Here is a 25774-nt window from a genome sequence, read left to right on the forward strand (position 1 = left end):
TGCCAGAGAAGACCCACGCCATCACTGATTCTTTTCGTTTTCTCAAGCAGGAAGTCAAGCTGGTCGAGGTGACCTCCAACATTTGGGGAACCAAGTTCAAGATCCATGGACTTGCCAAAACCGTCCCAGCCAATTTAGGCCAAGTAACTTATAAGACGTCCCTACTGCATTTGCAGCCGCGTCAAATGACGCTGGTCATCACCGAGCTGCGCGACGATTTTCCACCTGGTCCCGATCCCAGCTTTAATCCGAACATATTCTCTGAGGACGAGGACGAGCATCACCAGCACCAGGGAATACATCACGATGCAGTGCCGCAGGTTAATGTGATCACCACTCAGGATGGGGCTTCCTTAAAGCCGCCGATAATACCGCAACGTCGCCTCACCGATGGAGCATCTGCACCATTGATAGCGCCCATGTCACCACGTCCAAATCGAATCCTGGCGCGACACAAGAACTCTTTGACTGTGAACGGAGAACGAGGATCTGGCTCGTCGGCGGGCTTGAGTCCACTAGCGCGAGCGGAGAGCTACGATGATGATTCATCCAATGAATCCCAGGAGGCAGGAGCTGCAGGCAGCCAGTCAACCACTGTGCTTTTGCACCAGGCTCCCTCGAATGGATCGGGTCCTGGACCCAGCTGCAGTAAGAGCATAACGCGTCCGAAGACGATCAGCAGCTTCAAAAACAGCTACAGCCGCTCCAGCTCCAATTCCAGCTGCCAGTCGCGTCACGCCATCTCGCCACTGTACTGCGATGGAGCAGTGCCCACGCTGCAGAGTCCCAAGAATGCAGTGGCTCCCTCGGACATCATCTTCGAGCGTCCAGCAGTGCCCGCCGCTGGCCAGACCACCCTGATGTCGTACTCGAGCAATGCGGACTATGCCAATAATGTGGTTCAGGTGAAGAATGCTCTGATGTCGGAGCCAGTGCGCTCGGCCAACAGCCACGTGAATCCCGTGCCGCTGAACCTCAATCTAAATCTGGAGCGAATGGATGCACGGGTTAAGTGCACAGCGCCAACCACATCCTCGACGGCCAAGCGACGGGAAATGTTGTATATCGATGAGGAGACGCAATCGCCAACGCCCACGCCAAGTAGCAGCAGCATGAAACGAACGCCAACGGTGGTTTCAATAGCTCCCGCTTTGCCCGATTCCATCACACGCAGCTGCAGCGTGGGCTATCTGGATTCGGTTGCCATCACGCCATCCGACGAAGCGCTGTCCGCTCTGCGTAAGGATGCGCCAAACAAGCGGCTGATACTGGTGGACAAGAAGAGGAATCGCCGGAAAAGGCAACAGCAGGAGGATGCCCGGCGGCACAAGCTGCAGCAAACTGGGAAGTCCAAGAGCCTGGACTCCTGCGACCTGTTGTCCCTACAGACTAAGCTGTCCAGCAAGGAGCACGAGCAGGTGGTGCGCAAGCTGCAGGAGATATCCGATAGCAGCGCCTGCAGCAGTGCGGCCAACACATTGTGCTTTAAGTGCCGCAACAACATGAGCCCCAGCAGTGCCTGCAAACGGTGTCAGCCCTCGGCGAGCTCCGTCCTCGATGAGATTACAGCCGTAGTGCCCGCTGTGGAGCCGGCCAAGGAGTCTCCTGCGGTGCAGGCCAAGCCAGCGCCCAAGAAACGCTTCGATGTTATCACTAGCTTCACCGACTCGCCACTTTTTACGAGGAAACATCGATTTGGAATCGGCCGGAGTAAGGAAACGGCGGGCACTGAAAACTCCACTCCACTGTTGGGCAGAAAGCAGGACAATGGCTTCAGCTTTGTGAAGCAGCTGTCCGAGGTGCGTTGGAGGCGCAAGGAACAGCCAGCCCAGGCGCAAGTTAATGGTTCTAGCAATGCCAGTACTTTAGAGAGGCAACACCAGCCGGAGATCACGGGAGCAGCTTGTGGCACAGTGGAAGCCACACCGGTGGAGGCCAAAGCTTCGGTTTCTCTGCATACTCAGGTGAGTGAATTGTGTTCGTAAAGATGAACTTTAGTAACCAATATTTGATATACTAGGCTCTCACCACTTTGGAGAACATAATAAGCCGTCTTCGAGATCTGGACGAGGGTCGTCTGACGCCTCCTTCAACCCCACAGCGACTGCCTCGAAGTTCTCCAGCGTCTCCAGCAGCCAGCAAAAAGAACAAAAGGCAACAGAGCAACTCTCCCATTCGCCACATATTGAACTCACCGCTTTTGAATCGGCGTCAGCGCAAAAAACAGAGTATTATCGAGAGCTCCGATGATGAGGGTAACCAGACCAATGGATCCGGTGAGGAGAGCAACAACGCGGGCAATGGCAAGCAGTATCGCGACCTGGAGACCTTCCAAAAGGCTCAACTGCGTCAGAAGGTAGGCTGATCAATCAATATGCTCATATTGTTTTGATGGAAAACTCTTTATCCACAGCTAAAGCGCGGCAAGATTGAGCCGAATGGCAGTGCTAGTTGTGCCAATCCGGCGCCAGTGCGTCGTGAATTTGTGATGCACAACAAGGCGCCCATGTGGAATGAGATGAGCCAGGTGTACCAGCTGGACTTTGGCGGTCGCGTTACCCAGGAGTCGGCCAAGAACTTCCAAATCGAGTTTCGTGGCAAGCAGGTGAGCTGAGCATCGCAGGCAATCTGCAGGAGCACACAAATAACATTTGAATCCACTTAACAGGTCATGCAATTCGGTCGCATTGATGGTAATGCCTACACCCTGGATTTCCAGTATCCATTCTCCGCCCTCCAGGCCTTCGCCGTGGCTCTGGCCAATGTGACACAGCGACTTAAGTAATCGGGTATTGAGGGATCAGATATCGCATCGCATCGCACTGCATCTTTAAAATGTCGCCAGCTGAATGCAGCAATTGCTTTTTTGGCCTACGCTATACTATATATTTTTATACCAGACACGGTGGGATGGACGGATGGTTAGCGAAAATTGCTTCTTCATTTGTATATATTGTATATGTGTATTGTGGTCTTTAGGTTTCCGAACACCGTACTTTAGTGATTATGTATGTGAACACGTACCACCATTTGATTGAAGGTTTTGCCATGTGCTGCACATTGAAACACGAGTGCGCACATGGGTGTGCAAACTCACAGTCCGATCCATTTTTGTGCAATATTTGTATGACAAATTTTTTGGATTAAGTGTAGCCGAGTGTAAATGTTAGGCGTAGTACGACGATGTACGATGTATTTTAAATCAAACTACTATAACACGATTAACGATCAGTCGGTTTTTAACACTAGTTTGTACAAGAGCAGCCTTTTTTGCATAGAGCTTCGTTTCTCGCTTTACTCGATTTAAGTGCAATAACTCCTTTTGTTAACTCCTAGAACTAAGACATATTGGCGAGACCGGCAAACCGCTTGGCCCAGCGCACTTGATAACAGAAATTCATTGTAAGTAAGAGGACAAGTCCGATTACTCGACGCTAGCATATTTTTTATAAGTGTAAACTAATTGTGAATGTTGAATCGATCGACAGCAAGGAATACAGAACTTTGTGCTTTTCCTCTCAACTCTTTTTTGTAGTTAGGCTTAATTTCAAGGAAAATTCGTTATTGTAATTGTTGTGAATATTGAAATAAGCGCGAGTCGTAAGCGATTTAGGCGGTCAACTACATAAATCATTAAATAAATGTATTTTACGTGAATAAAGGCTTTCGTTTTATAAATAACAACAAAGTATTGCAACTAACCAGAAGAACAGAAGTTTTGTATATATCAGCTAACTACATATGTCATGTATTTTGCTTTTGTTTTTCGATCTCGATTTCGGCCTTTTCCCAATCTGGAATGGTTTTCTCCTTGATGCTCCACGAATCGGTTTTGGGGCCCTTTATTTCAGCTAAAATATAAAAAGCAAGTTAATAAAGGGTTTCTAGGAATGAACACGAACACTACTCACAGTTCTTGAAACGCTTCACGCCCTCCTGCATATCTGTTATCATGGCTGAGGTAACATTCATGATCTCATTATAACTGGCCACATGGAATCCTGGTTTGTTGTAGGCATTGGCATTTTCGAGCACAGCATTCCTGTCGTGCATTAGGGAAGCCATGGGGAACTTGGCTATGGAAAAGGCCAGATTAACAGCCTGGCCCAAAGCGGTGCCCGTGGCCACAACGCGATTCACTAAACCCATTCGCCGGGCCTCTTTGGAGTAGATGCGTCTTCCTGTTGCGATGATCTCCAAGGCATTGGAATAACCCACTGCAGCGGCCAGACGCACAGTTCCACCATCGCTCAGGGGAACTCCAAGGCGACGGTTGAAGAATCCCAGCACTGCAGTGTCCTCCATCACCCGGAGATCGCACATTAGAGCCAGTTCCAATCCACCGGCCACACAGAAGCCGCTGATGCCGCAAACAAGTGGCTTGCGGAGATGCCGCCTAGTTGGACCGACGGAGCCCTCGTGACGCAACAGAAAGTTGAGGCTGCCGCGCTGCGCCTCCGCCTCCAACTCCTCCAGATCATAGCCAGCACAAAAGGAGCCACCTATGCCGTAGAGCACACCCACTGGAGAAGTATCATCCGCTTCAAATTGGCTGATGGCTTCGGTCAGCTGCTCCGCGGTGTTTGCATCAATGGAATTGCGCTGCTGCTCGCGATTTAATCCAATAAGTGTTATGTGCGAGTCCTTCTCCACCAGAACTGTGCGAGCAGGAGACCCCTCTTGAGATTCGCTTTCCGCATTTCTTACAGCAGCCAAAGAAATGCGTCTGCAGACCGAACAAGTTTGGTTTACACTATGTAAAAGTTTATAAACAAATCTGCTCATTACGCCGCTCGAAACAACAACAGTGGACATAGGCAGCATGGGCGTAGTCAGCAGCAATTACAAGGTATTAAACTTACATGAGATCAAATGATCATTTTTTAATTAGCATGTAATTATTTAAGTTTTCTATTCAAAATAAATTTCAATGAATAATTTTGTTTACAATATATGAATATTGATTGATCCCCCTTTCCAACAGCCATGCCCATAAGTATTGTATAGTGCCAAGTTTGCCTTAGCCCTGCAACTTTTGCAACACTGCTTGTCAGTTTCGAGAGAGCGGAGCTGGACTACCCGCTCTCTTTTTTCCCGCCAAGTCTAGTTTATTTTTTAGTGCCAATTGTAAAAATAAGTTGGAAATAGTTTTGGAACTTAAAAAAAAATTAACGACTTTATACTGTTTGATGTACTCATATAATTAATTTATTGGTACCATACATTAACTAAATTCCTTATATATCCCGTCAGCTATTTTCTGGCCATAAGCTGGCAGCACTGTCAACGGAGAGAGAGAGAGAGCGTCGCTGCGCTGTCAAAAAGGTGGGTGTGTGTTTGTGTGGAGTGGAAACAAAAAGGAAAAACACGAAAATTAGTCGGGAGCGCTGCGTTTTGTCCCTCAAACAGATATTTATAAGTAAAAGCCGCAGCGAAATAGTGCGAATCAATTATTTAAATGCGCCGCATGAGCCAGCGCCTCGAACGCATATCGGCAGCAGGAAAACGCACAGTGATATAAGCAAAGTACAAAACAGTCGCCGCCTGCCGACAGACAAAGAAAAAGGATAGGAGGTGGTGAAAACGGTAAAATAATATTGTAGTCCCATTCGATACTGTGCCACAACAAAAGATTTTCATTGCTACCGCACCCGCCCCCGCGGCCACGCCCAGCCCCGTTGCATGTGGCGCAATATGTGCCGCCTCTGTGTGTTGAACTTTAATTGAATCGGTTATGAGAACTTAATTGTGTCTATTTTCGGGCGGTTCATTTTCCCATTTTTTGTTTTTTTTTTCGATGCGGTGCGTCTGCCGGTGGCTTCCGCGTCACCACAACACTCGGGCGGCCCCGCCCACCGCCGAAGGGGCGCCACTGGAGGGGCGGTCGCCATTTGGTCCGCTGCTCCCATTTATGCTTTTTGTTTTTCCCCGTCTGTGTCGCCCATCATGATCTATTTTTGAAAATTTTATTTGCGAAAACAAAGTGCCACCACAACCGAAATGAGACCCTCGTTCGTTTTATTAGGCTTTATGGGCCTCCGCCGCTGCGGTTGCTTTCTTTTTGCGGCCGGGACACACCTTTCGAGAGCCCTGCCTTTGATCATCCCAGAGATATACCGTAGACCTTCGCCATTATACTCTGTACAGTAGTACCTCTATATCTTGGACATTCCCACTTTACGATGTAGCTTACTCCAATAAGCAGAACTTCCATTAATATAAATAGTTTGCGACTCAGAAAGCGAATATGACTAGTAAGTCTCAAATAAGCATATTGTAAAAATCGTAATTCAAATTATCTAGCTAATGAAATTTTAAAATTTCATTCAATTCCATTCAAGCAATTGCTTATCTTATGTAGTTGCGCGCCAAAAATGATGTGGTATTTAATTTATTTATAAAAACCTAATAAAACGAATGGGATAATTAAGTGTGTCATATATTTCTACAGCATTTGTTTCTATTTTAAAGAATTTTTATTAAGGAAGTACGACTGTAAAATAATTTGCGGTCAGTTGGCTCTGGCGGGTTTATTGCCTCGAGTAGAACTTAATTAATTGAATTAAGCTGGCGAAGACATTCATCTTCCATCTTATTTTGCCCACAGCACACAGACAGTACACAGCTATCGGCACAGGCACACTCAGCACTCACGATGTCAACCGGAAGGCCCATAAAGTGTGTAGTCGTTGGTGACGGCACCGTCGGAAAGACCTGCATGCTAATCTCCTACACGACAGACTGCTTTCCCGGCGAATATGTGCCCACAGTGTAAGTTTGTGCCTCGATAGCCGCAAACCGCAGATCGATATTTAACTTTAACTATGATATCGTTCACAGCTTCGACAACTACTCGGCACCCATGCAAGTGGACACAATACAGGTCTCGCTGGGACTGTGGGATACGGCGGGTCAGGAGGACTACGACCGCCTGAGACCGCTATCCTACCCGCAGACAGACGTTTTCCTGATATGCTACAGCGTGGCGAGTCCCTCGTCCTTTGAGAACGTCACCTCGAAATGGTATCCGGAGATAAAGCACCACTGCCCCGATGCGCCCATCATTCTAGTTGGTAAGTTGCCAAGCGACGTGAAACTGCAGTCTGAAAACGAGAATCATACATATATCTTGGGGCGTATTCCAGGCACCAAAATCGATTTGCGCGAAGATCGAGAGACACTCAGCGGCCTGGCAGAGCAGGGACTGACGCCGCTGAAGCGCGAGCAGGGCCAGAAGCTGGCAAACAAGATACGCGCTGTGAAATACATGGAGTGCTCCGCCTTGACGCAGCGCGGCCTCAAGCCGGTAAGTCATCGGTGACCGGCACACCCTCCACCTACCCCTTATTCTTCACTAATTTCCCTTCCCACTCCGATTGCAAATTCAGGTGTTCGAGGAAGCAGTGCGCGCGGTGCTCAGACCAGAGCCGCTAAAGCGACGCCAGCGAAAGTGTTTAATAATGTAAATAAGGTAGAATGTTATTGGCTTTGGCGAAGTATAGAGATTCCTCGGAAGCGACACGTACACCGGCACAATGGCCACAACACATTGACACAAACGCAGCGCCCTCATCGACAAATCAATTACATGTATTTATTTATAAAATTCTCCGTACTCTCGTAAAAGGCACCGAACCCGGAAAGAAACTCTAAACAAACGATAAATATTGTACGAAATTCTGTGAATCGAAATGTACTGCCATCAAAATTCGTATGAAATTTGTCTTTGTTTGGCTGTTTTTTTCTGCGGATCGTTGCTGTCACACATTTGGCAAACCACGATTCCCTCCCGCAACAACTGAAAGAACATTGTTAACAAAATCGGAACCACAGATAAATCATAAATCTAATGCACTACATATGTAGAAATCTAGTCAATTGAATCGAATGTATTGTACGAATAGTATCTGGCAGAAAGAGAAAATTATTACAACCGCAGCAAACATTGGTTTCGCATATCACGAGCATCTATGCATTTCCTAATTTCCCATTAAATGTATTATAGTTATATATAGCCATCAGCTAAGGCAGCCAATCCGCAGCTAACCAAATCTGAAACCAGGCCAATTCACTTGACGACGAGCGCTTAGAGAAGCCACTTTTTATGATATTCAAGCATGCGCATTTTTTTTAATTCTAACTCGACCCTCGAATCATAATCATAATCACTTGAAGCTCATTTCACGATGTCCTTTGAAAATGTAACAACTGTTGTTTATTATTTTATAATGACCTATTTATTACCCTAACTTTAAAAAACGAATTGTATAAACAACTTTTACGGCGTAAGTAGAGCAAAAGTATGATGTAAATGGAAAAAGGCAACCAAATGCATTTAAATGTGACGCGACTCGAATAATCGAAAGGAACAAGAATCAAAAACGAATACAAAACCTAAAGAAACCAAGAAAAGCACACAGTTTTCCAAACACACAATGAGCATGATGATAAAGTTGAGACGTAACGAAATCCCAGGACAATTTTTGTACTAATTATACATAGAAAATCAAACGCAAGTCTTATGTAAATGAAAAATGTAAACGAAGGCCGTTTGGGTCCAGCGATGTAGCAGCCGTGAAACAGATTTAATACTTACGAAAATATATACTGTAATTATATAAAGAAACAAACAAACAAACCAGCTGTATTTTGTGCTTAACTTTGCCTCTCTTTTAGTCGTTTATTATGTTGTAAATGCCACGTTTCGTTTCCATTTCGGTTCTAAACAATCAACGGTTTGATAAAATGTATTCTGCATATTTATGTTTTAGAAGTGCGTGCCTCGATATCAACTTGTGCACAAATCTCTGAGTGCTTCGATTGGGTGACGTCTCGTGCAACTTGTAGAGCAGCTCCTTCCTCGACCGACTCCATACTCCAAACTGACTCAATACAGGCGGAATGGCTTCGAGTGGACGGCCTGGCCGGGCTTCTTCTTGGGTCCCGCGCTCTTGGGACGCTTGGGCTCCGAGTTGAGCGAGGGCATGGACACGGAGAGGACCAGACACTCCGCCGGCAGGGACATGGACGAGGTGAGTGTGGTGGCCCGCTGGATGCGCGGTGCCTTCCAATACTGCGGGAATCGAAAGAGAGGTGTTTAGAGACAGTCGGCTCGGACTCGCTGGAGGAGCAGGAGTGATGCAAAATAGTTGTCATAGCTCGATTGAGATGGCGACTTACAATTTGCTTGATCAAATTTATTTATGTTTCGATTACCAATGCATCCAATGGGCAGTAGAGGATGTGTGCTCGTGCGTGGCTTTGTTGTAACGCTTGCGGCGGCGTGGGCGTGGCTTTGCCAAAAAAGATACTTGTGGGTATCTCCAATACTTGATTTGATTGTCTATCTCAATACCGATAGGATAAGGTGGCTCTGTTGGAGTTCAAATACTAAGTGCAACAACGCCGAGATTTGGTAAATGAAAAAACGTTTTTTTTGTTTGTTTATTTGCTTAAATTTTGCCATTGTTCTTACATTTTGTAACAGGGTGTAAATAAATCGTGAGAATGATGCGCTTGACTAATAAGATACAAATTAATAGTAAAAATATGCTTATACGTGGTATTATCTCTTCTGTTCGGTTCGGTTCGTTTTGTTTGGTTTCGTATCGGTTCTGTTGGTTTTGGTTTTGGTTTTCACTGGTCGCAAAAGTATCTAAATGGTTGCATTATCTTAGTCGTTTAACATTTAGACGTCAAGTGGTAACATTTTCAACTAAGCATACACTTTATTCGTACGATTCTTGTATAATTTGCTTAAATATTTAGATACTTTTATTTATATATGTATATATATATAGATTTGTATGTATATATGAAGTTCTGGTAATACATTGAGATATATAATTCATGTCTGCTATCTGATGATAAAGAGTGCATTGCTCAACTAGTCAAATATACTTCGATTGTATACCAAATACCGCTTCTATGTGGGGTGGTGGTGTAGATGTACGAGTATCTGCATCTCATTGCGTGCTTGCACCTCTATCGAATTGATCTGATCGCATTACTGGCTTGTGAATTGTCTGGGTGTGTGGGAATTATCGCATAACTCTCGTTTTGCATTGTGTGGATTTTGCTTAGATAGTACGTTTCAAATTAGCTGCTCGTATTTCACTTTCGATCTTAGCTTGCAAAGAAAGAGTCAGTTTCAGATTCAGTTTTTCAGATACAGCTCGACATGCATTTCGGGCATTTCGGCATTTAGCTTTGTTGATTTAAATTTTCATCAGCGCCAGAAGCCGTCATGGATGGTAGTGGACTCTGCGTTCAAGACAAAAAATATAAACGTGAATGCGTATCGATTGCACAAATCATAAAGTAAACTATTAAGGGGTAAACCAAAAGTCATGAGTTGGTTGGTTGGATGGAATGCATTGGAGTAACCGGGGGAGTCGCAAGCAAATGCCCATGAAACCGTTTTGGGGGGCTTTCTATGAAGTTAAGCTTGGTTTGGAATGGATGCAGGTCGGCTTGGATCGTTACCAACGGTTCGGTTAGTCTATCACAGCACTGTTAAATATTTAGGTATATATAACTATCTATATACGCAACGGACATGTCTTTGAAGGACTCGCAACGCACATTAACTTACGGGATTTGCGTGATCAAATCGAATCGATCGGATCGAATGTTTCTATATTGTTTAAAACCGCATTGCATTCGGATAACTCGATTATATGATGTGGTAGTTAAAAGTAGCGATAGGCGATAAATAACTCTAATGGACGCAACTCGGTACGAATTTCGAATTTAATGCACTTAGTTTTCGTATGACTAGCCTAATAAAAATTGTATATATATTCCTAAAATAAACAGAATAGAAATATTAAGCACAGAAATTAAGCACATAATTAAGAGTAATTTAAAACTGATGTGATTAGAGGTTTTTGAGTGGTATTGTGTTTTAGTGTGAGCGAGCAAAGCACGGTTGTTAGATGATGATGACAATGATGATGATGATATAAATGCTGGGCAGCCTTTCGCTAAACCGTCCTCAGGGTCGGAGTTATTGGGGTTTGAGCAATTGCGGATCAGTATATTGTTCAAAATTTGTACTATCCTAAGTAGTGTAAGGTTTCCTGGCTGTTCGCCATTGAAATAATACTTTGTTAAAGGACATTCGCTAGGTACTAAAGGAGTTAACAAACAGCTGGGCCCTTCGCGGGCACTGCTGACCTTGCCCGAGAGCAGAAACCCAAGGATCGGGATTCAATCTCCACCTGATCCTTGGGAGTTTACCCAGGGACAGGCCAGCTTACATCATCGCGGGCTAACCCTCGAAGAATGCATAAACATATGTATGTATATGTAGGTATGTATGTATATTGGTTACAATTTAAAATAGAAACTCTTGCAAACTCATTCGATTCATTTCCGGTTTGAGCTTAACTAGTTATGTTCGGTTGAGTTTAGTTCAGTTTCGTTCAGTTTAGTTTAGTTGCTTTCTGTTTAGTCCTGCTTCAGTTAATCGTTTGGCTTAGGTACAGTACAGTAGTTAGTTGATGGATGTCTGGGTTAAAGCTAGGGAGAGTTCATTTAAAAAGCGACTCAAATATATTGTTACACACACAGTCTGAGTTACAGAGACCGAATTCTAGATGGATCGTGGCAATCAAGCGCCCTTGTGCCGCAAACTACAGTTAGCCGGCGGGGTGGCAGAGAGCGAGCGAGAGGGGGAACAGAGAAAGAAAGAGAGAGATTATAGTTTAGAGAATTGCGTGTAAATCTTCAAACACCTCGGGAACACATGGATGGAAAGCGCTGTTGCCAATGAATCTCAGTTTGAGTTTGAAAGAAATTCATTTTTAAATGTAAAGTAAGTGTAATTGAACTGAGAAACCAATAGATAATACAATAAATCATCTCAAATCAAAATCAAATAATAATCAAAGGTAGCTAACCAACTTCAAGAGGTTTGCAATCACTTCAAAAAATGTCTAGAAGTATGCAGCGAACTAGCAGCTACTTTCTATTTTCCAAAGCATACTTTTAGACACTTCATAGATGGTTTCAAATCTCTAAAGATTTCGGTCTGATAAAATTCACGAATGCCCACAATAAAATACAATTCGATGCCTAGATAGATGTGCCAAAATACTTTGTCCAATTGTTAGTTCTCATAATCACAATTCCCCATTAACGGATTGATCTTTGGGAGTTGGTGGGAGTTATCTGAAAGCGGTTCGGGTGGGCGTGTCTGTGGGTGGTTGGGTGTTCTGGGTGTTGTGTGGCCTCTTTTGGGGTGTGGTGCTCGGTTAGTTGCGCATTGAAACCATAAGGTGTTAATCGAAAATGCAACGTAATTGATTACCATTACAGATTACATAAAAATGAATTTCTCGACGTAAACACAAAATGGGATAGCGATTATAATAGATGCTTGGAATATACTTGTATCGATTACTTTTGGTTGCTTTCTTAATCAAATAAAGAGTCTAGTAATAAATCAGGGTTAATGCTAAGTTCTAGATATCATAACTACTTTGAGCTTATGTACACGTAGTTTACCTGTGTTGGTGGTGTTGTCAGTGCAACAGAGTGTTCAACATTTTTCAAATAATCCTTATCATCGAAAATCTTCTTCTCACCGCCACCGGGCTTGTGCTTTACATTATCCAAAGAGCCAACTTTGCTTTGTGCCTTAATTTCTAGTTTTTGCGTTTGGATCTGAAAAGTAGCACCGGCACCGGCAACGTACAGAAATCAATTAGCAAGATCATAGATTCAGATTGAATTTGGCAAATGGAGTAATATCCATTTTCCAGGTTTTTCGACTTTGCGGGCGTGGGATTACTCGTATTATGGACACACGACAAACGGCCAATCGGGGACATAACTGAAATTTGGAATTTTCTCACACAGAAACGGCAGAGCACAGAACGTAACAAATGGATGGAAAAACTAATGGTACAAAAATACGCTACAGGGTGCTGTGATTTCAGGATCTCGAAAAGTGTTGCATAGGTGTTTTTTTTAAATATACCAAAAATATGAAAGAAACGAAATGCAGCTAGGTTTCTATACAAAAGCACACTTATTACACTGGAAAAAAGAGTTATCACGACTACTTACATCCTTCGGGTTGTTATCCTTCGAATTCGTTGTTTAATGGTTTAGTTAAAAGCAAAATACAGTTTCCAAAATATGGTTTTAACACGTTTCGGTTCGTTAAAATAAGGGTGGAGAAACAATAAGTTATTCTCAATTATTCAGAGTGATTGTCGGCATGGTTAGGAACTAAACATAATGCTTTCCCTCTAATCTGAGTATATATGTATGTATGTACAATGCTGACCCCGAAACTAAACTAGGTGTGTGTGGGTGGTTCGTTTTAGCACCATTTTGGGGGTGTTACCTACCCAAAGGAAAAAAACACTACTCCTCCTCATTATACAAATTCTGATCCAAACGTTTGTTATTGGCGCAATGGCTGACTATTTTGGAGCCCTCGCCATAGATGATGTTCATCTTCCTATCGTAGCTCTGGAAAGTTGTTCAAGGTTTTGGTATTTGGGTGTTCTGGGTGTTAGTTCTAAATGTAGTCTTTCTTAATAGTAATAACCTTTGAAAGGTGGCAGCATGCTGTTTAAAACTGAAGAGAACATTGCAGCTCATGCACTGAGAGAAACGAACAGATAGTATAGAATAGAACGGATGCGGACCATGCCCATGCCAGTTGGTGACTCAGGTGGAGCATCCAAAAAACCAACATAAGCCAACAGCAATCGGAAATCATGCTTAACCGCTACAAAAATCAATACTTATGTATGAACACTCGTGTTCTCGTCTCTGGGTCAAACTCAAACATGAAATCGCCTGGGGGCATGGGGTGAAAGGTCACGAAAGGGGGTGGCCACATACCTTGATGTCTCCGCCACCCGGCTGATGCTTCACATTGGCCGTCGAGCCCACCTTCGGCTTGGCCTTGTCCTTGAAGTCCATCTTCAGGGTCTCGATCTTCTTGTCCCCGCCTCCCGGCTTGTGGGCGGCATTCTCCAGCGAACCAATTTTGGACTTGGCGTTCCACTGCAACTTTGTTGTAACTATCTACGAATTTGCAGTGTTTTGTGATTTGTTGGTGCGAGAGTGTGCGGTTTCGATGCGATTCGTTTCGGTCGTAAGTTGTAAATAGATACAAGGTAGGTAAAACGATTATAAGCCAAAGTCAAAATATCGATCGAACGGATGATATCCGCGTCAATGTCAGAGTCGCACCCAGTTCTACGGATACGGATGGGTTTGGAATACGCTACATAAGGCAACGGAATTATGCTGCTAAGTGTCGCTGCGAATTGGTAATTGCATTTCCTACAACAAGATACGAGATACAAGATACAAGATACCGTGCTGACGATTGCCCATCTATAATGGGCATGAATCTCAAATAGCAAATCGACCGTGAAATTGCTTTTATTCAGCCAATACATTACTTTACTTTACTTTACTTTACGCGACTATACTTTACGTTTCTTGCGCTCAGAGAAAGATACATTTTCTCCGTACTTTAAAAGCCATTTGTAGATGAGAGAAATTTACAGAGATTAATGAGAGAGTCATGTACTGGCTTGGACCAGAGTATATGCTTGAAATGGATACACCGGTCCCTCCCATGGATTAAAATGCTGGTCTAGAGGATGGACAATCCGAACATACCTTCTTCTCGCCGCCCTTTGGCATGTACTTGTCGTTCTTGGCCTCGATGCGCGGTGCCGCCTTGATGTCGATCTTCTTGGACTCGATTTTCACGTGGCCGCCACCCGGCTTATAGGTGGCATTGTCCAGGGATCCGATCTTGGAGCGCACCGCCTTCAGATTGGGTGAAGGCGCATGTCCGACTTGTACCTTGTTCATTGGAACTGGTGGGGCAAACAGGATAATATGACATGGTGAAGTATTTCATGGGGATAGATGGAACTTCGCTCTCACCTTTCTTGACTGGCTCGGGCTCTGGGGTCTTGAGGAGCAAGCGGTTCTTGGAGGCGCTGCGCGACTTGGGGGCTGACTTGTTCGAGGGCGTGGCACTCGGTGGACGCGACGTGCCCGACTTGTCCGGCTTCGATGAGGTCGATGTGGGCGTTTTCACGGGCGAACTGGGCGAGTTGGGTCCGTTGCGATCCTGCCGAGAAACAAACACAGTGCACGGTTTAGCAAACTAACGATGCTAGATGGTTAGACCATGTGGATTACTAGCAAGTAGGTCGCATCGGCCATTATAACGAGATGCATCCTGGGACGTAACTGCGGTGACTGCGGGCTTATTATCTATTTACGACTACTGGCTCTCAACACTCCCGGGCTTTCCGGAGCTGTCAACGTAATGCCAATGGCATTTATGGCCATACGGCCGTACGCCTGCCGATTTCGCTTTGGATGTCTCGGTACGAAGGACTTATAGTTTATGCATTGTTTTATCGATTGTCGCCGCTTCGTGTCGCCTTTGCATATGGATGGGTATTTATAGAGACAACAATTCCGACTTGGATATAGGTATGTGTATGTTTGAGCTACGATTTACCCCAAAAAGCCAACCCCCCCTGGAAATCCACAACTCGTTTTCGTGTTTGGCACTTATCTGTGCGCAGATATCACCAGGCATATAAATCGCTTTTTGTGTGTGTTTCTTTGGCGGGTTTTGGCCATATTTGCCTGCTTTTTTTTACTTTCTGGCACTTTTTCACTCGCACCTGTGATATATATACATATAGTACATATACTTTTGATTTCTTCGACTTTTGTCGCACTTTCTGCGGGTTTTTCCGACGCGCCAACTGCCGTCTGCCAACACAAAACTTAGTCTGAACTTTAACGTCTGCACACGAACTTGGGAACTGAACGACGGAATTGTCGCAGACAATATGCTATATGCTATATGCTACATATGTGATATACTCGTATGCTATATGCTATATGGTCTCTAATGGAGCGTGGAGCTTGTAGCTCGAAGATCGCCCGCTGGTTGCCCCGGCCTTTTACAGATATTTATGATTTGAGAACTCAATGCGGAGGAAAGGCAGACGGAATTAAATTAATTTGTTGCCAGTTCCAGTTAATTTCCTCTCAATTAACGGAGACGCAGCTGAGGTAACAATTTATGGCTAACTAGTTAACTGGTTCAAAGCCGATACCAACTCACCTTCTCCTGAGTGGACTCATCAACGCCGCTGTCATTGTCACCCTCTGAAAAAGGGAAAAAGTTAACTTAGATACGTGAAGGAGGCATGGATATATCACATTAAGATACAAACAATACTGAAATCAAGCTCATGAATCATATTGAAATAGTAAAATTTTAAAATAAACTTTTCAATGTCTTCACTAATGGTCTTTGGTTTATTGTTCGATCTGAGTCTTACTGAAGCCGGGCCCCTTTTTGGATTCTCCGGCTGGGGGGCTCGTCTGGAAGGGCGGCTCGATGTCCTCCAGTAGGGGCTCGCCCATGGGATCGGGCCTCGGGTTGAAGGTCTTGAGCGGGGTCACCGCGGGACCCATGACCACGTCGTCGTCGTCATCGTTGTTGTTGTGTGCACTGGCTGCCGAAAGTGGGCGTAGTTGCTGCTGCTGTTGCTGTTGCATGTGTTGCTGCTGCTGCTGCAGCTGTTGTGGTGGTTGTTGTTGTTGCTGTTGCGGTTGCATGGGCGGCTGGTTGAAGGGCGGTCGATTGAAGGGCGCCTGCAGCGGCTGACCCGGCGGCGGGCGTGCAAAAGTGGGTGGCGGCGGTCGCGTCATATTCTGGGGCGGACGTGCTCCAGGCGGCATTCCCGGTGCCCCGGCTGGATTCCAGGGAAATCCGCCTGGTGGCCTTGGTGGTCCCTGGCCCGGCGGACTAAGCTGCCCGCCGGCATTGGGCAGACGAGCCTGCTGCATGTTGAGTTGCGGTGGCATGCCCGGTCGCATCGGTGGACCCATTAGCAGGTTGCTCTTGCTGTCTGTGCTGCGCAGTGGTGGTGGCCTAGCCGCCATGTTCGGCGGCATGGGTGGACGTGGTCCCATTCCGACCATCGGCCTGGCTCCGGCGAACGGAGGACGCGGCTGTGGTGGCCCCACGGCGGGACGCATCTGCGGTGGCAAGACAAAGTTCTGTGGTGGTCGCACATACTCGGAATTGGGTATACTTTGGAGCTTGGGATTGGGTGAGAGGGTGGGTCGCGAGTTGCTGCGTGACAGGGTGGTGCGATCTTTGGGTGGTGCATTATAGCCGGTGGTGTAATCTATTGTCGTTGGCGGCGGGCGTTGCTGCCGTTCATATGCGGAGTAATCGGCAGCTGGCTGGGATCTCTGTGGCTGCAGTTGACCGCGCTCATCTCTAGGTGCCTCATAGGCAGGTCCTACATTGCTCTGGTACTCTGGATTCGGCTGAGATCGGATCTGCTGTTTGGAAACTGAATCGGAGCCGTAGGAGGCACTATCCGAAGTGCTGTTGCTATTGTTATAATCTGTGTTTAACTGAGCTCTTGGCTGTTCTTTCTTTCGTTCCACAGATGAATCGGAGGACTCATAGGGCACATAATCCTGCGTGGATTGCGGTCTCAACTGCTGCTGAGGACGATCTACAGATGCGGAATCCATGACATACTCTGACTTGGACTGAGCACGCTGCTGCTGCTGCACTGGGTAATCCTGTGGAGAAACCTCCTGGCCGGAGCGATCCTTTCCCGTGCCGTACATCCTAGCGAAGGACTAGAACTTCTCGCCTGCGGTGTCGGTGCAGAAATGTGCAAGTGTCTGGTAACCCAATATGTGGCGGAGCCGCTTTTTGGTGGCCAATGCCACCGATATACACCCACATGCTCCTCTGCCCCGGCAGACTGGCCCATATCATTTGCATATGTATGGCCATATATCGTTGTGGGCTTACTTTTACTTCTGCCAACTGTGGGGGTGCCAAGTGCCAATGGTGGAGCTACGGCTCGTGTATCGGAACAGACGTATCAATATAGTTCACATTGAGTGGGTGCTTTCAAATTTGATGGCTCTTTCTGCATTTGTTTACATTTTATTGTTTTGGTATTCTCTACTTGGCTACTTGGCTATATGTATGGCTATATGGCTATAAGGATGTTTGGGTATTTGGCGTTCGGGCGGCGGTCTTTGGTTACCATTAGGGAATTTTGTCATGAAATTCGGTTGCCAGCTGTAACGTGACCCAAATTGTTTTTGTGGCTTATTGATTCAACAAAAGTTTTGGCAGTTCTAAGGCCCAAATCGACGGGCCACAAGAAATCGCTGTTTGATTTGTTGCGCAAAGGGTTCCATCCACTGACAATGATGTATGTGCAAGGTCGGCGGAATAATACAACCATTAACCTGGATCATTCCCTATGCAAATTATGCTCGTAAATCATTTGTGCATGGGCGAATCGGTGTGCGCTAAGTGCAGCTCCAAAATATAAATGGATATATATGGGTACTTCAAGCAAAACTCACCGCATCGGTATCACTCATATCTGAGTGGGTTACTATTCGAATTTGGATCGGGGACTATGTCTATATACGACTCTATACAGACTGGTTCTCGGCACTGCCTGGCAATTAACTTAATGCGGAGAAAAAACCGAAAACTTTTGCATTAAGTTCCTGTGATTTTTTTTTTTTTTTTGTGTGTTACATTTGACGGGCGAATCGATAAAATTGCACAGGACGACGAGGGATCCTTTAAACTGGAGGAGCTGTGACCTCAGCACGTGCCACATCCGACTGGCAACTAAAGAGGCAACTGCAACTTGTGCCGACTCAGAGTCGGAATCGCCAACTTCCTGGCAGTAGCAAAAAAAAAAATATATATAATAGTAAAAAATAAAGGAGGCCTGGCAGAAACAGCAACTGCAAATTAGGGCCACAATGATTTGTGATTTACCCGCGGCTGACATAAACCGAAATTCCACACAATGTTCATGTCAACCGCACAACAACGCTCAACTCAACTGCCATTTGTGGCCAAATGGTCTGGGCCAAATTGATTATCAGCCAAGTGGGATGGGGTTGCAAAGTCAACAGTTGCACAGGTGCAAGCACCAAAGTTTCCTAAACCCGGGGGTTGCATTTCAATTAGATTCACCCTCGGTGAAATATGGTTAACAAAACTTGGTCCTTTGGCAATTGAATTCGCGCGCCACTGCAGTAGCGATTTTTATCACACAGTCCAAAGACTATCAATTGTTGCAGTTGCAGTTGGCCATAAAACAAAACAAGCGCCATGCAATTGTATCGATTTTCCTGGCCAGAGGGCAATAACTTGGCCACGTACAGTCTGAGAAGGCTAATGCACTTTGCACTTTGGCTTTAACACGGGAATAGAGGGATAGGCAATTTACCTAGGGGTGTAAGTAACCACCCACTTCTGCTGTGACAAAATGGCTTAATAATATGTTTTATATTTTCTTATATTTTTTATATATTTTTGTTTTGTATTTAATTGAGTTTTTTGAAATATTTCGTTGGAGCTACGACGCCAGCTCTCTGCACTGCGTTGTGTTTGGCGCGAGTGTTAAAACTCGACTGCTTTTATTTGCTTTGAAAAATTTCGAATTACAATACTTAGAATTTGTTTTGATACGCCAACTTGGCCTGGCGGAGCGTGGCCGCTCGTAAACTTCTCGGGGCGCATAAACAGAATGTGTCCTTGCGCAGTTCAAAGCGCTGCCAGGATATATTTTTGGTGGAGCAGCCCCTTGGGTTCTGGCTGCCTGCCTTTTTCTATTGACATACAAATTTATTAGTGGGGCGCCGGGGAAAAATGCAAATTCAACACGCCAACAATGAGCGAATGGTGGGGGCCTATAACGCTGATTTTATATGCAGATTTCATTTGACTTGATTAATTTAATGGCCACTGGGGGAGGCATTCCGACGCGCATTTGTGCATTCCCTTTCCAGACCTAATCCTTTGCCCTCGGCAATGGATATATTTTTGTATCCACATGAAGCCAACTTGCACCGCTTGCCACGCACCTTTCCATTATCCAGGTGTTGTTGTCATAGGTTCCCCTAATTGTTGTCTATTTATTTACAAGCAGCCAGCACGCAAAACTCCGGCGCTCTAATGCGTAGACATAAAAGTAAACCTGGGGAGATCCGAACTGACGTGAGGTTAGCCAGGGATTCATCCTTAGACGTGGAAGGAGCAGAGTCCTGGGCTAATGTCTGCATAGTTCTCTAGCCTAATTTCGATTGCCAAGGTTATGGGTCTAACTCTAGGGCTGAATGCCTAGGTTAGTTTGATTTTACAAGGTTTCTGACGGTTATTTTTATTTAACATACCCATAATTGAAGCCATTTTAAGTTATCATAAGTGAGTTTCATAAATCTGAATACAAACCTGGAAATATAAAAAGAAAATATGTTTAAAATAAAGCAAAAGTTACTTACTAATTATATTTATTTTGAAATTTCTATTTATATTTTACTTTTTAAGAAATAAATTTTTTTAATTCGGTTTTATATATTTCTACTTAAACAATCGAATTCGCCTGATTTTATATCCAATTTGCCCCTAGGTTGCTGTCCAAGCTAATCTAATACAACAACCCAGCGAACAGCTAATATCCAAACCAGCACTGCTTGCGCTCAACAGCCGTTGTGAATTTGAAATTAACTAATATAAATAATATCAAAAAGTATGCAAGGCTAAGGTCATATTTTATACTCTTCCATTACAGCTTATGCATTAGAGCTTACCCCTTCATTTGAACTTACTAAAATGGAATAATCGATTTGGTAACCATTTTAATTAGTAGAAAATTACTTAAATGTTATGTAATTCAAGTGCATTTAATCGGAAACGCACGCTAAGCAAGGTCGACTGCTTTTTGTTGACACTTTTCCAAGGGGGGTGGTTTTGCCACCCCCTTATCGCTTTCGTTTTCCTTTCTTTCCGGCATTTGTTTAGCTTTTTTTGGGGGATGCAGCCGGTCGGTGGGTGGTGGGTTCACGTTGTATCTATCGGCATGCCTTCCTCTTGGTTGGCTTCCCTTGGTCAATTTGTGTCTGCGTTTCGCTCATTGATTATTCTGTTCAGCATTCCTGTGGGGGAGGAATTCCTCATGTGGTTGCCGCCGCTCGTATTGCGCATGTTTGGACAGAATGTCCTGCGACGCAAAAGATGAATCACAGCTCCTCCTCAGGAGTGCGAAGGCTTAAAACGCAGCACAGCCAACAAAATGCAGGGAACACACTGCACACTGAGAAAAGTTTCGCATATAACTATTGTTCAAAATCAGAAGGGGGCTTTTGAGTTTGAATAAAATGGCTAAACCAAATCATCTTAAAGTGAAATCAAAAAAAGGTGCCACAATTCTTAATTTTATATATTGAACTATTAACATGTTTTCAAATTATGAAAAACTTATTGGTGCTTGCCTATACCAATAGGTAGTGCTCAAAAACGTGAAAAGTTTTGAGGAATGAGTGGAAGTTTCGGGAATTGCAAATTTAAGCTGGCCACACTAATCTGCGTCTTTATTTTCTGCAACTTTTCGATCACGTGTTTGCAACTCGGCAATTTTTTCGAATTAAATCAGACTATTTCAAGATGTTCATTCCAAAAGCCAATCGTATCGCCATCTTCGAGCACCTCTTCAAGGAGGGCGTGCTCGTGGCCAAGAAGGACTCGCCCATCCAGAAGCACCCCGAACTGGACAAGATTCCCAATCTGCAAGTAATCAAGGTGATGCAGTCGCTGCACTCACGTGGCTGGGTCAAGGAGCAGTTCGCCTGGCGCCACTTCTACTGGTTGCTGACCAACGAGGGCATCGAGGAACTGCGCTGCTATCTGCACTTGCCCCCGGAGATCGTGCCCTCCACTTTGACGCGAACTAATCGATCGGACGCACTGCGTCCGCGCGGAGGACCCGGAGGACCGGGACCTCGTGGATTCGGAGGCGCCTCCAAAACTGATGAGGACAGATCGAACTACAGACGCGGTCCTGGCGCTTATGGAATGGACAAGAAAGGCGATGTGGGTGCTGGAACCGCACAGGTCGAATATCGTGGCGGTTTCGGTCGCGCCTCTCGCTACAACAATTAAAATAATGGAAAAATAAAGTTGTTGGCCAAAAACGATATAAGCTCATATGTATTCTAAACGTGTTTATTCCTTGTGTTAATTACTTTGGAAATGCATTTCGCAGGTAAAAGAGTTTTATAGTTTGCTAGTATAATAGGTAACATATTCTTATATTCCCTAGTTGACTGCGACACCTTATCAATTAATCAAGAGCCAAATTTATGGCTATATTGACTAGGACCTCTGGTGGCGCGTATTTCGTGTCGCACAAGCCCGTATTTATGGCCGAGCTGGCAGGCGGTTTGTTAACTTTAACATTTGTATTTTTGACGCACTTCGATTATTGATTGCCTGCCACAAAATGTGGCAATTGTCAGTGCGGCAGCCGCACGCACGATACGTCGGCCAAAACGAGCTGGTGTACCAAATATGGACTTGGCCACAACTTCCAGCAGAACAACAAATTATGCGGCGTCTGCCCAAAGCGGTGTAAGCCAACTGGGATGGGGAATTGGTAATGGAATTGGGCTTGCATTGGATTGGATTGGGTAACCCACCCAAGCTGAAGACTCCCTCTCCTACTGGGGAAAGTGAAAACTGTCGTGGAAAATCGGGCAGATTCCAAAGCCGAGTTTATTGAACTGGAATTGGATTGGAGGTGCCAACGCTCCGTAGCCATTTGACAACTCTTTTGTGGCTTTAATTAGAGGGCAGCACGGATCCGAAGGGATTTGCATGTCGCGTGTCTAGCGACACTTTGCTCGCGGAAAAACAATTAGGCAAACACCCGAGCTAAGGCAGTACTTTATTAATATTCCGTTGCCAACTTTATTGATCAAACTTTTCATTTTGAAATTAATTAATCGAGGCCCAACTTTGCCGCATTCTCAGATGCATCCATCAGATACGGAATGCATTAACAACTTGGTGGCTACTAGTCAAGAAATTAGCCATAAGGTAGACTGCTCGCATGATAAGTGGACACAAATTCTTGAATCGCCCGGCAGACCAATTAATTAATCATTAAGACCATATGGACAGGCCATGCGTATCCCAAAGTCACAAAATCAGAGGCCAAAATCCAAATGCGTCTTGCTTGAATAGTTTGCGCATGGGTGTGCCCCACAAATATGGCTCCAAATATTTGGTAATTGTTTCACAAAGCGGAAACCTTAACAATTAGCAGAGTTTTAAAGGCTTTTCGGTTAAGAAAAAGGTATCTACGGAAAACTGGCACACGCCCCCAATAGGAAAAACCAAAGACCGAGAGAGAGGAAAATCAATTGCAGCGCCAACTGCAAATGAGAAACGAGACTGGCAGCGTTTTGTGATAATTGAAAAGCCACCGCGAAATGGGTGACAGAAATTGCAGCGATTCTGGGCTATTTATAAAAACGCTGAGTGCAGTATACATTTGTTTGTTTTCAATTGAGCAGCATTACGTCACACGATCATTATTATTATTAGTATTAAATATGATTGCCAAAGAAAGTGCAGAAAAATCAGGTAGAAAGAAAGTCTTATCAACACGAGTGGCACATGTGTATGCAATGTACAATCTAGATCTGGGGTGACTTCATGTAGATGACAGCTCTGATAGTAATCAACGACTATATTTTTACTTTTATTATTAGCGCTAAACAAAGCTACAGCGCATTGTTATTGTTTTTATTTAGCAGAGCCGGTTTGCTCTTGACTCGAACACACTTGATTTAATATTCAGCCGGCGCGAGGCAGGGGTGTATCTTTTCGCTGCACACACATCGCACTGCCCTAATGAAGTCAACTGTTTTAGAGGATAGTTCGCAATGGAGCAACGTCGCACGGGGAATACCCTAATCAACAGGAAATTCAATATTTAGTTCAGCCAGCTGATGCTGGTGAACTCTGCAGACTGAGCGACCCCGAATGAAAAGGTACACGCAGCTCGATTTAAAACGAGGTCAAATGCAGAGCAACCACAGCAGCAGTGACCTCAGAAAAAATATGAGTATTAATACTTTGTATAGTTAGAGCCACATTTTTTGACAAACCCACAATGTTTGAAACTCAAAAACATTTTTAGACTTTTATGAGCGATTAGAAAAGATTTATAGTTGGATTTCTTTTTATAAGGTATGCACAAGTGCAGGGATAATCCTTTTATCGCACGAGTGCACGAGCTCAAATTGCTGATAACTTTTATCGCAGTCGGCCATATCGGTATCTCTCCAGAAATATATATTGTGTATCTGATAGATACACACTTGCACCTAGCCGGGCATCAAGAACAATTAAAAGCTGCACTCGGCCGCCGTGTGGGTGGTTGGTGGCTTGCCACAGTTGCAGGTCATTAAACCGAGAGCTGGGAGAGCACAATGCAGCCACTTCCACATCCTGCCGGCTGTCGAGCCCCCTTGAGCTGCGCCCCAAAAGCCGTAAACTTGCCGGTCTAAGCGGTTACTCAAACAGATCACACACACAGAGCGCTGAACCGGCCAAATCCATTTGCATAATGTGGCGGGCATGACGTGAGTCCACGGCCTGCATGCTCGCCTGACATAACCATCAATGTCCTGGGGTGTGCCGGCAATATAATTTGCCTAATTGAGCCATTGAGCCATCGCTATCACCGGTGCAACTGGGCTACGGAGGCGTGCCTTGAACTTTCCTAATTGATTTTCTAAAGCACACACGGCGTATGCGTAATGCGCTGTGAAGTCACTTTAACTTACTAAATTCAGGTATACCAGGTAACTGCACATATAGAAAGGTAGTGATTATACTATATGCTTATTGGTTTGACATCACTTATCATTTCACTGTCTCTTTTTAATTTCTATGTTTTATTAACTTTAAACCATTTCTTTTCTGTGTATCTTGCATCGCCCTCACCTTTTTGATCCTGATTAGCCCTCGCATTTGCTGGCTTCTGTTGCAGTTGCTGTTGTTGCGGCTGCTGCTGCTGATGCGGTGGTGGTTGTTGCTGCTGCGGTGGTGCTGGTGGTGCGGCATTTGCTGCTGCTGCTGCTTCCTGTTGCAGCTGCTGGTGGGGCAGCGGTGGGTGGGGGTCGCCTAGTGGTGGCACAGCATCCAGCAGTGAGCTTTTCTCCAGGACATCCGCCATATTGAAAGTCGAACGAGTGTGTGTGTGTATGTATGTGTGGTGTGTCTGTATTTGTTGCACTCACGGGAAAACTCGAAAAGGACTACAGATCTGTCGGTATTTTTCGGTGCGTGTGTGTGTGTATCTTTGGGCTAGTCCTTTTCACTTGGAATAATATATTTTGGGTTCACTTTCGATTAGCCTTAAACAGAGCGCTGAGAAATGCTCGCGGAAATATAATTTGAAACGGCGTAAATGACAATATTTATATTTCGACTTGCTGCACTCACGCTCACTCACTTCACTGGCACTCTGCTAATTTATTTGGATTTTTGCTGTTGCAAATTAGAAATCGGCGAGACAGCTCCCGCTCGGTCGGCTTGTCGGTTTGTTATCTCGATTTCAACTGATTCGTAGTCGTCGTATTTAACCGAAACTTTTCTGACACTTTTTTGATTCGACGTCGACGCAAAAGCTCAGCGGAATCACAACCCCCAAGCTATTATTATGTTTAGTTTAGAATTGTTATTGTTGAATAGACGAGGAAGGCAGATACCAGGATGCGTGTGTTTCCACCCCTTTTTACACTTTCTATTTAAATATAATAAATGAATAATAATTACGAAAGTAGAGACAAAAACCATATTAACCAAGCTCTGAGCTAAATGTATATTTCGAAAGCTCTC

At 44.8% G+C, this 25774-nt stretch overlaps 5 protein-coding genes across 32 annotated transcripts in view; 3 read left to right on the forward strand and 2 right to left on the reverse strand.

Moving 5' to 3' along the window:
• The window catches only part of LOC6729863 (tubby-related protein 4), a 26941-nt gene extending 23260 nt beyond the window's left edge, over positions 1 to 3681 (forward strand). The window contains exons 8-11 of one of the 4 annotated variants that reach the window (XM_016177662.3): positions 48 to 1964; positions 2021 to 2356; positions 2414 to 2605; positions 2669 to 3681. In XM_016177662.3, the coding sequence (XP_016036600.1) occupies positions 48 to 1964; positions 2021 to 2356; positions 2414 to 2605; positions 2669 to 2785 (2562 nt within the window). In that variant the 3' untranslated portion in view covers positions 2786 to 3681. The remainder of the gene's footprint in view (positions 1 to 47; positions 1965 to 2020; positions 2357 to 2413; positions 2606 to 2668) is intronic. The other 3 variants (XM_016177661.3, XM_016177664.3, XM_016177663.3) reach the window with 3 other exon arrangements.
• LOC6729864 (probable enoyl-CoA hydratase) lies at positions 3623 to 4834 on the reverse strand. Its single transcript, XM_039295308.2, has 2 exons — positions 3912 to 4834; positions 3623 to 3851 (listed from the first exon to the last, which is right to left on the reverse strand). The coding sequence occupies exons 1-2, from the start codon at positions 4822 to 4824 to the stop codon at positions 3745 to 3747; spliced, it is 1020 nt and encodes a 339-aa protein (XP_039151242.1). The 5' UTR covers positions 4825 to 4834; the 3' UTR covers positions 3623 to 3744.
• A 424-nt stretch (positions 4835 to 5258) lies between these two features.
• LOC6729865 (ras-related C3 botulinum toxin substrate 1) lies at positions 5259 to 7859 on the forward strand. 2 transcript variants are annotated; one of them, XM_039295309.2, is made up of 5 exons: positions 5259 to 5325; positions 6608 to 6771; positions 6841 to 7073; positions 7146 to 7306; positions 7389 to 7859. In XM_039295309.2, exons 2-5 carry the CDS (start codon positions 6656 to 6658, stop codon positions 7464 to 7466), a joined length of 588 nt encoding a protein of 195 aa, XP_039151243.1. In that variant the 5' UTR covers positions 5259 to 5325; positions 6608 to 6655; the 3' UTR covers positions 7467 to 7859. The 2 variants fall into 2 exon arrangements, with proteins under 2 accessions (XP_039151243.1, XP_016036604.1); XM_016177665.3 differs by having other exon boundaries at positions 5307 to 5586.
• A 786-nt stretch (positions 7860 to 8645) lies between these two features.
• On the reverse strand, positions 8646 to 25531 carry LOC6729866 (microtubule-associated protein tau). Of its 24 annotated transcripts, XM_039295305.2 has the most exons (10): positions 18427 to 18534; positions 16356 to 17058; positions 16136 to 16179; positions 14929 to 15118; positions 14656 to 14858; positions 13864 to 14049; positions 13075 to 13092; positions 12511 to 12669; positions 11571 to 11636; positions 8646 to 9073 (listed from the first exon to the last, which is right to left on the reverse strand). In XM_039295305.2, the coding sequence occupies exons 1-10, from the start codon at positions 18442 to 18444 to the stop codon at positions 8888 to 8890; spliced, it is 1773 nt and encodes a 590-aa protein (XP_039151239.1). In that variant the 5' UTR covers positions 18445 to 18534; the 3' UTR covers positions 8646 to 8887. The 24 variants fall into 24 exon arrangements, 23 of the variants coding, with proteins under 23 accessions (XP_039151239.1, XP_016036607.1, XP_039151229.1 ...); XM_016174556.3 differs by lacking the exons at positions 16356 to 17058; positions 18427 to 18534 and adding an exon at positions 24878 to 25531; XM_039295295.2 differs by having other exon boundaries at positions 16356 to 20215.
• LOC27208045 (40S ribosomal protein S10a) lies at positions 21406 to 22069 on the forward strand. The gene has a single exon (XM_016183668.3). The coding sequence runs from the start codon at positions 21530 to 21532 to the stop codon at positions 22022 to 22024; it is 495 nt and encodes a 164-aa protein (XP_016036616.1). The 5' UTR covers positions 21406 to 21529; the 3' UTR covers positions 22025 to 22069.
• Positions 25532 to 25774: the final 243 nt, after the last annotated feature.

Source organism: Drosophila simulans, chromosome 3R, assembly GCF_016746395.2.
Source record: "Drosophila simulans strain w501 chromosome 3R, Prin_Dsim_3.1, whole genome shotgun sequence".
Lineage (NCBI taxonomy): Eukaryota > Metazoa > Arthropoda > Insecta > Diptera > Drosophilidae > Drosophila > Drosophila simulans.

Excerpts from the sequence above, each read along its gene's own strand:
- LOC6729866 (XM_039295295.2), bottom strand. The coding sequence starts at position 17,667 with ATGTACGGCACGGGAAAGGATCGCTCCGGCCAGGAGGTTTCTCCACAG. Across the intron at positions 16,180-16,355 it reads CAAAAAGGGGCCCGGCTTCA|AGGGTGACAATGACAGCGGC; the intron begins GTAAGACTCAGA and ends TCCCTTTTTCAG. Across the intron at positions 15,119-16,135 it reads ATGAGTCCACTCAGGAGAAG|GATCGCAACGGACCCAACTC; the intron begins GTGAGTTGGTAT and ends GTTTCTCGGCAG.
- LOC6729865 (XM_039295309.2), top strand. The coding sequence starts at position 6,656 with ATGTCAACCGGAAGGCCCATAAAGTGTGTAGTCGTTGGTGACGGCACC. Across the intron at positions 6,772-6,840 it reads GGCGAATATGTGCCCACAGT|CTTCGACAACTACTCGGCAC; the intron begins GTAAGTTTGTGC and ends TATCGTTCACAG. Across the intron at positions 7,074-7,145 it reads TGCGCCCATCATTCTAGTTG|GCACCAAAATCGATTTGCGC; the intron begins GTAAGTTGCCAA and ends GGCGTATTCCAG.
- LOC27208045 (XM_016183668.3), top strand. The coding sequence starts at position 21,530 with ATGTTCATTCCAAAAGCCAATCGTATCGCCATCTTCGAGCACCTCTTC.
- LOC6729864 (XM_039295308.2), bottom strand. The coding sequence starts at position 4,824 with ATGCTGCCTATGTCCACTGTTGTTGTTTCGAGCGGCGTAATGAGCAGA. Across the intron at positions 3,852-3,911 it reads CGTGAAGCGTTTCAAGAACT|CTGAAATAAAGGGCCCCAAA; the intron begins GTGAGTAGTGTT and ends TTTATATTTTAG.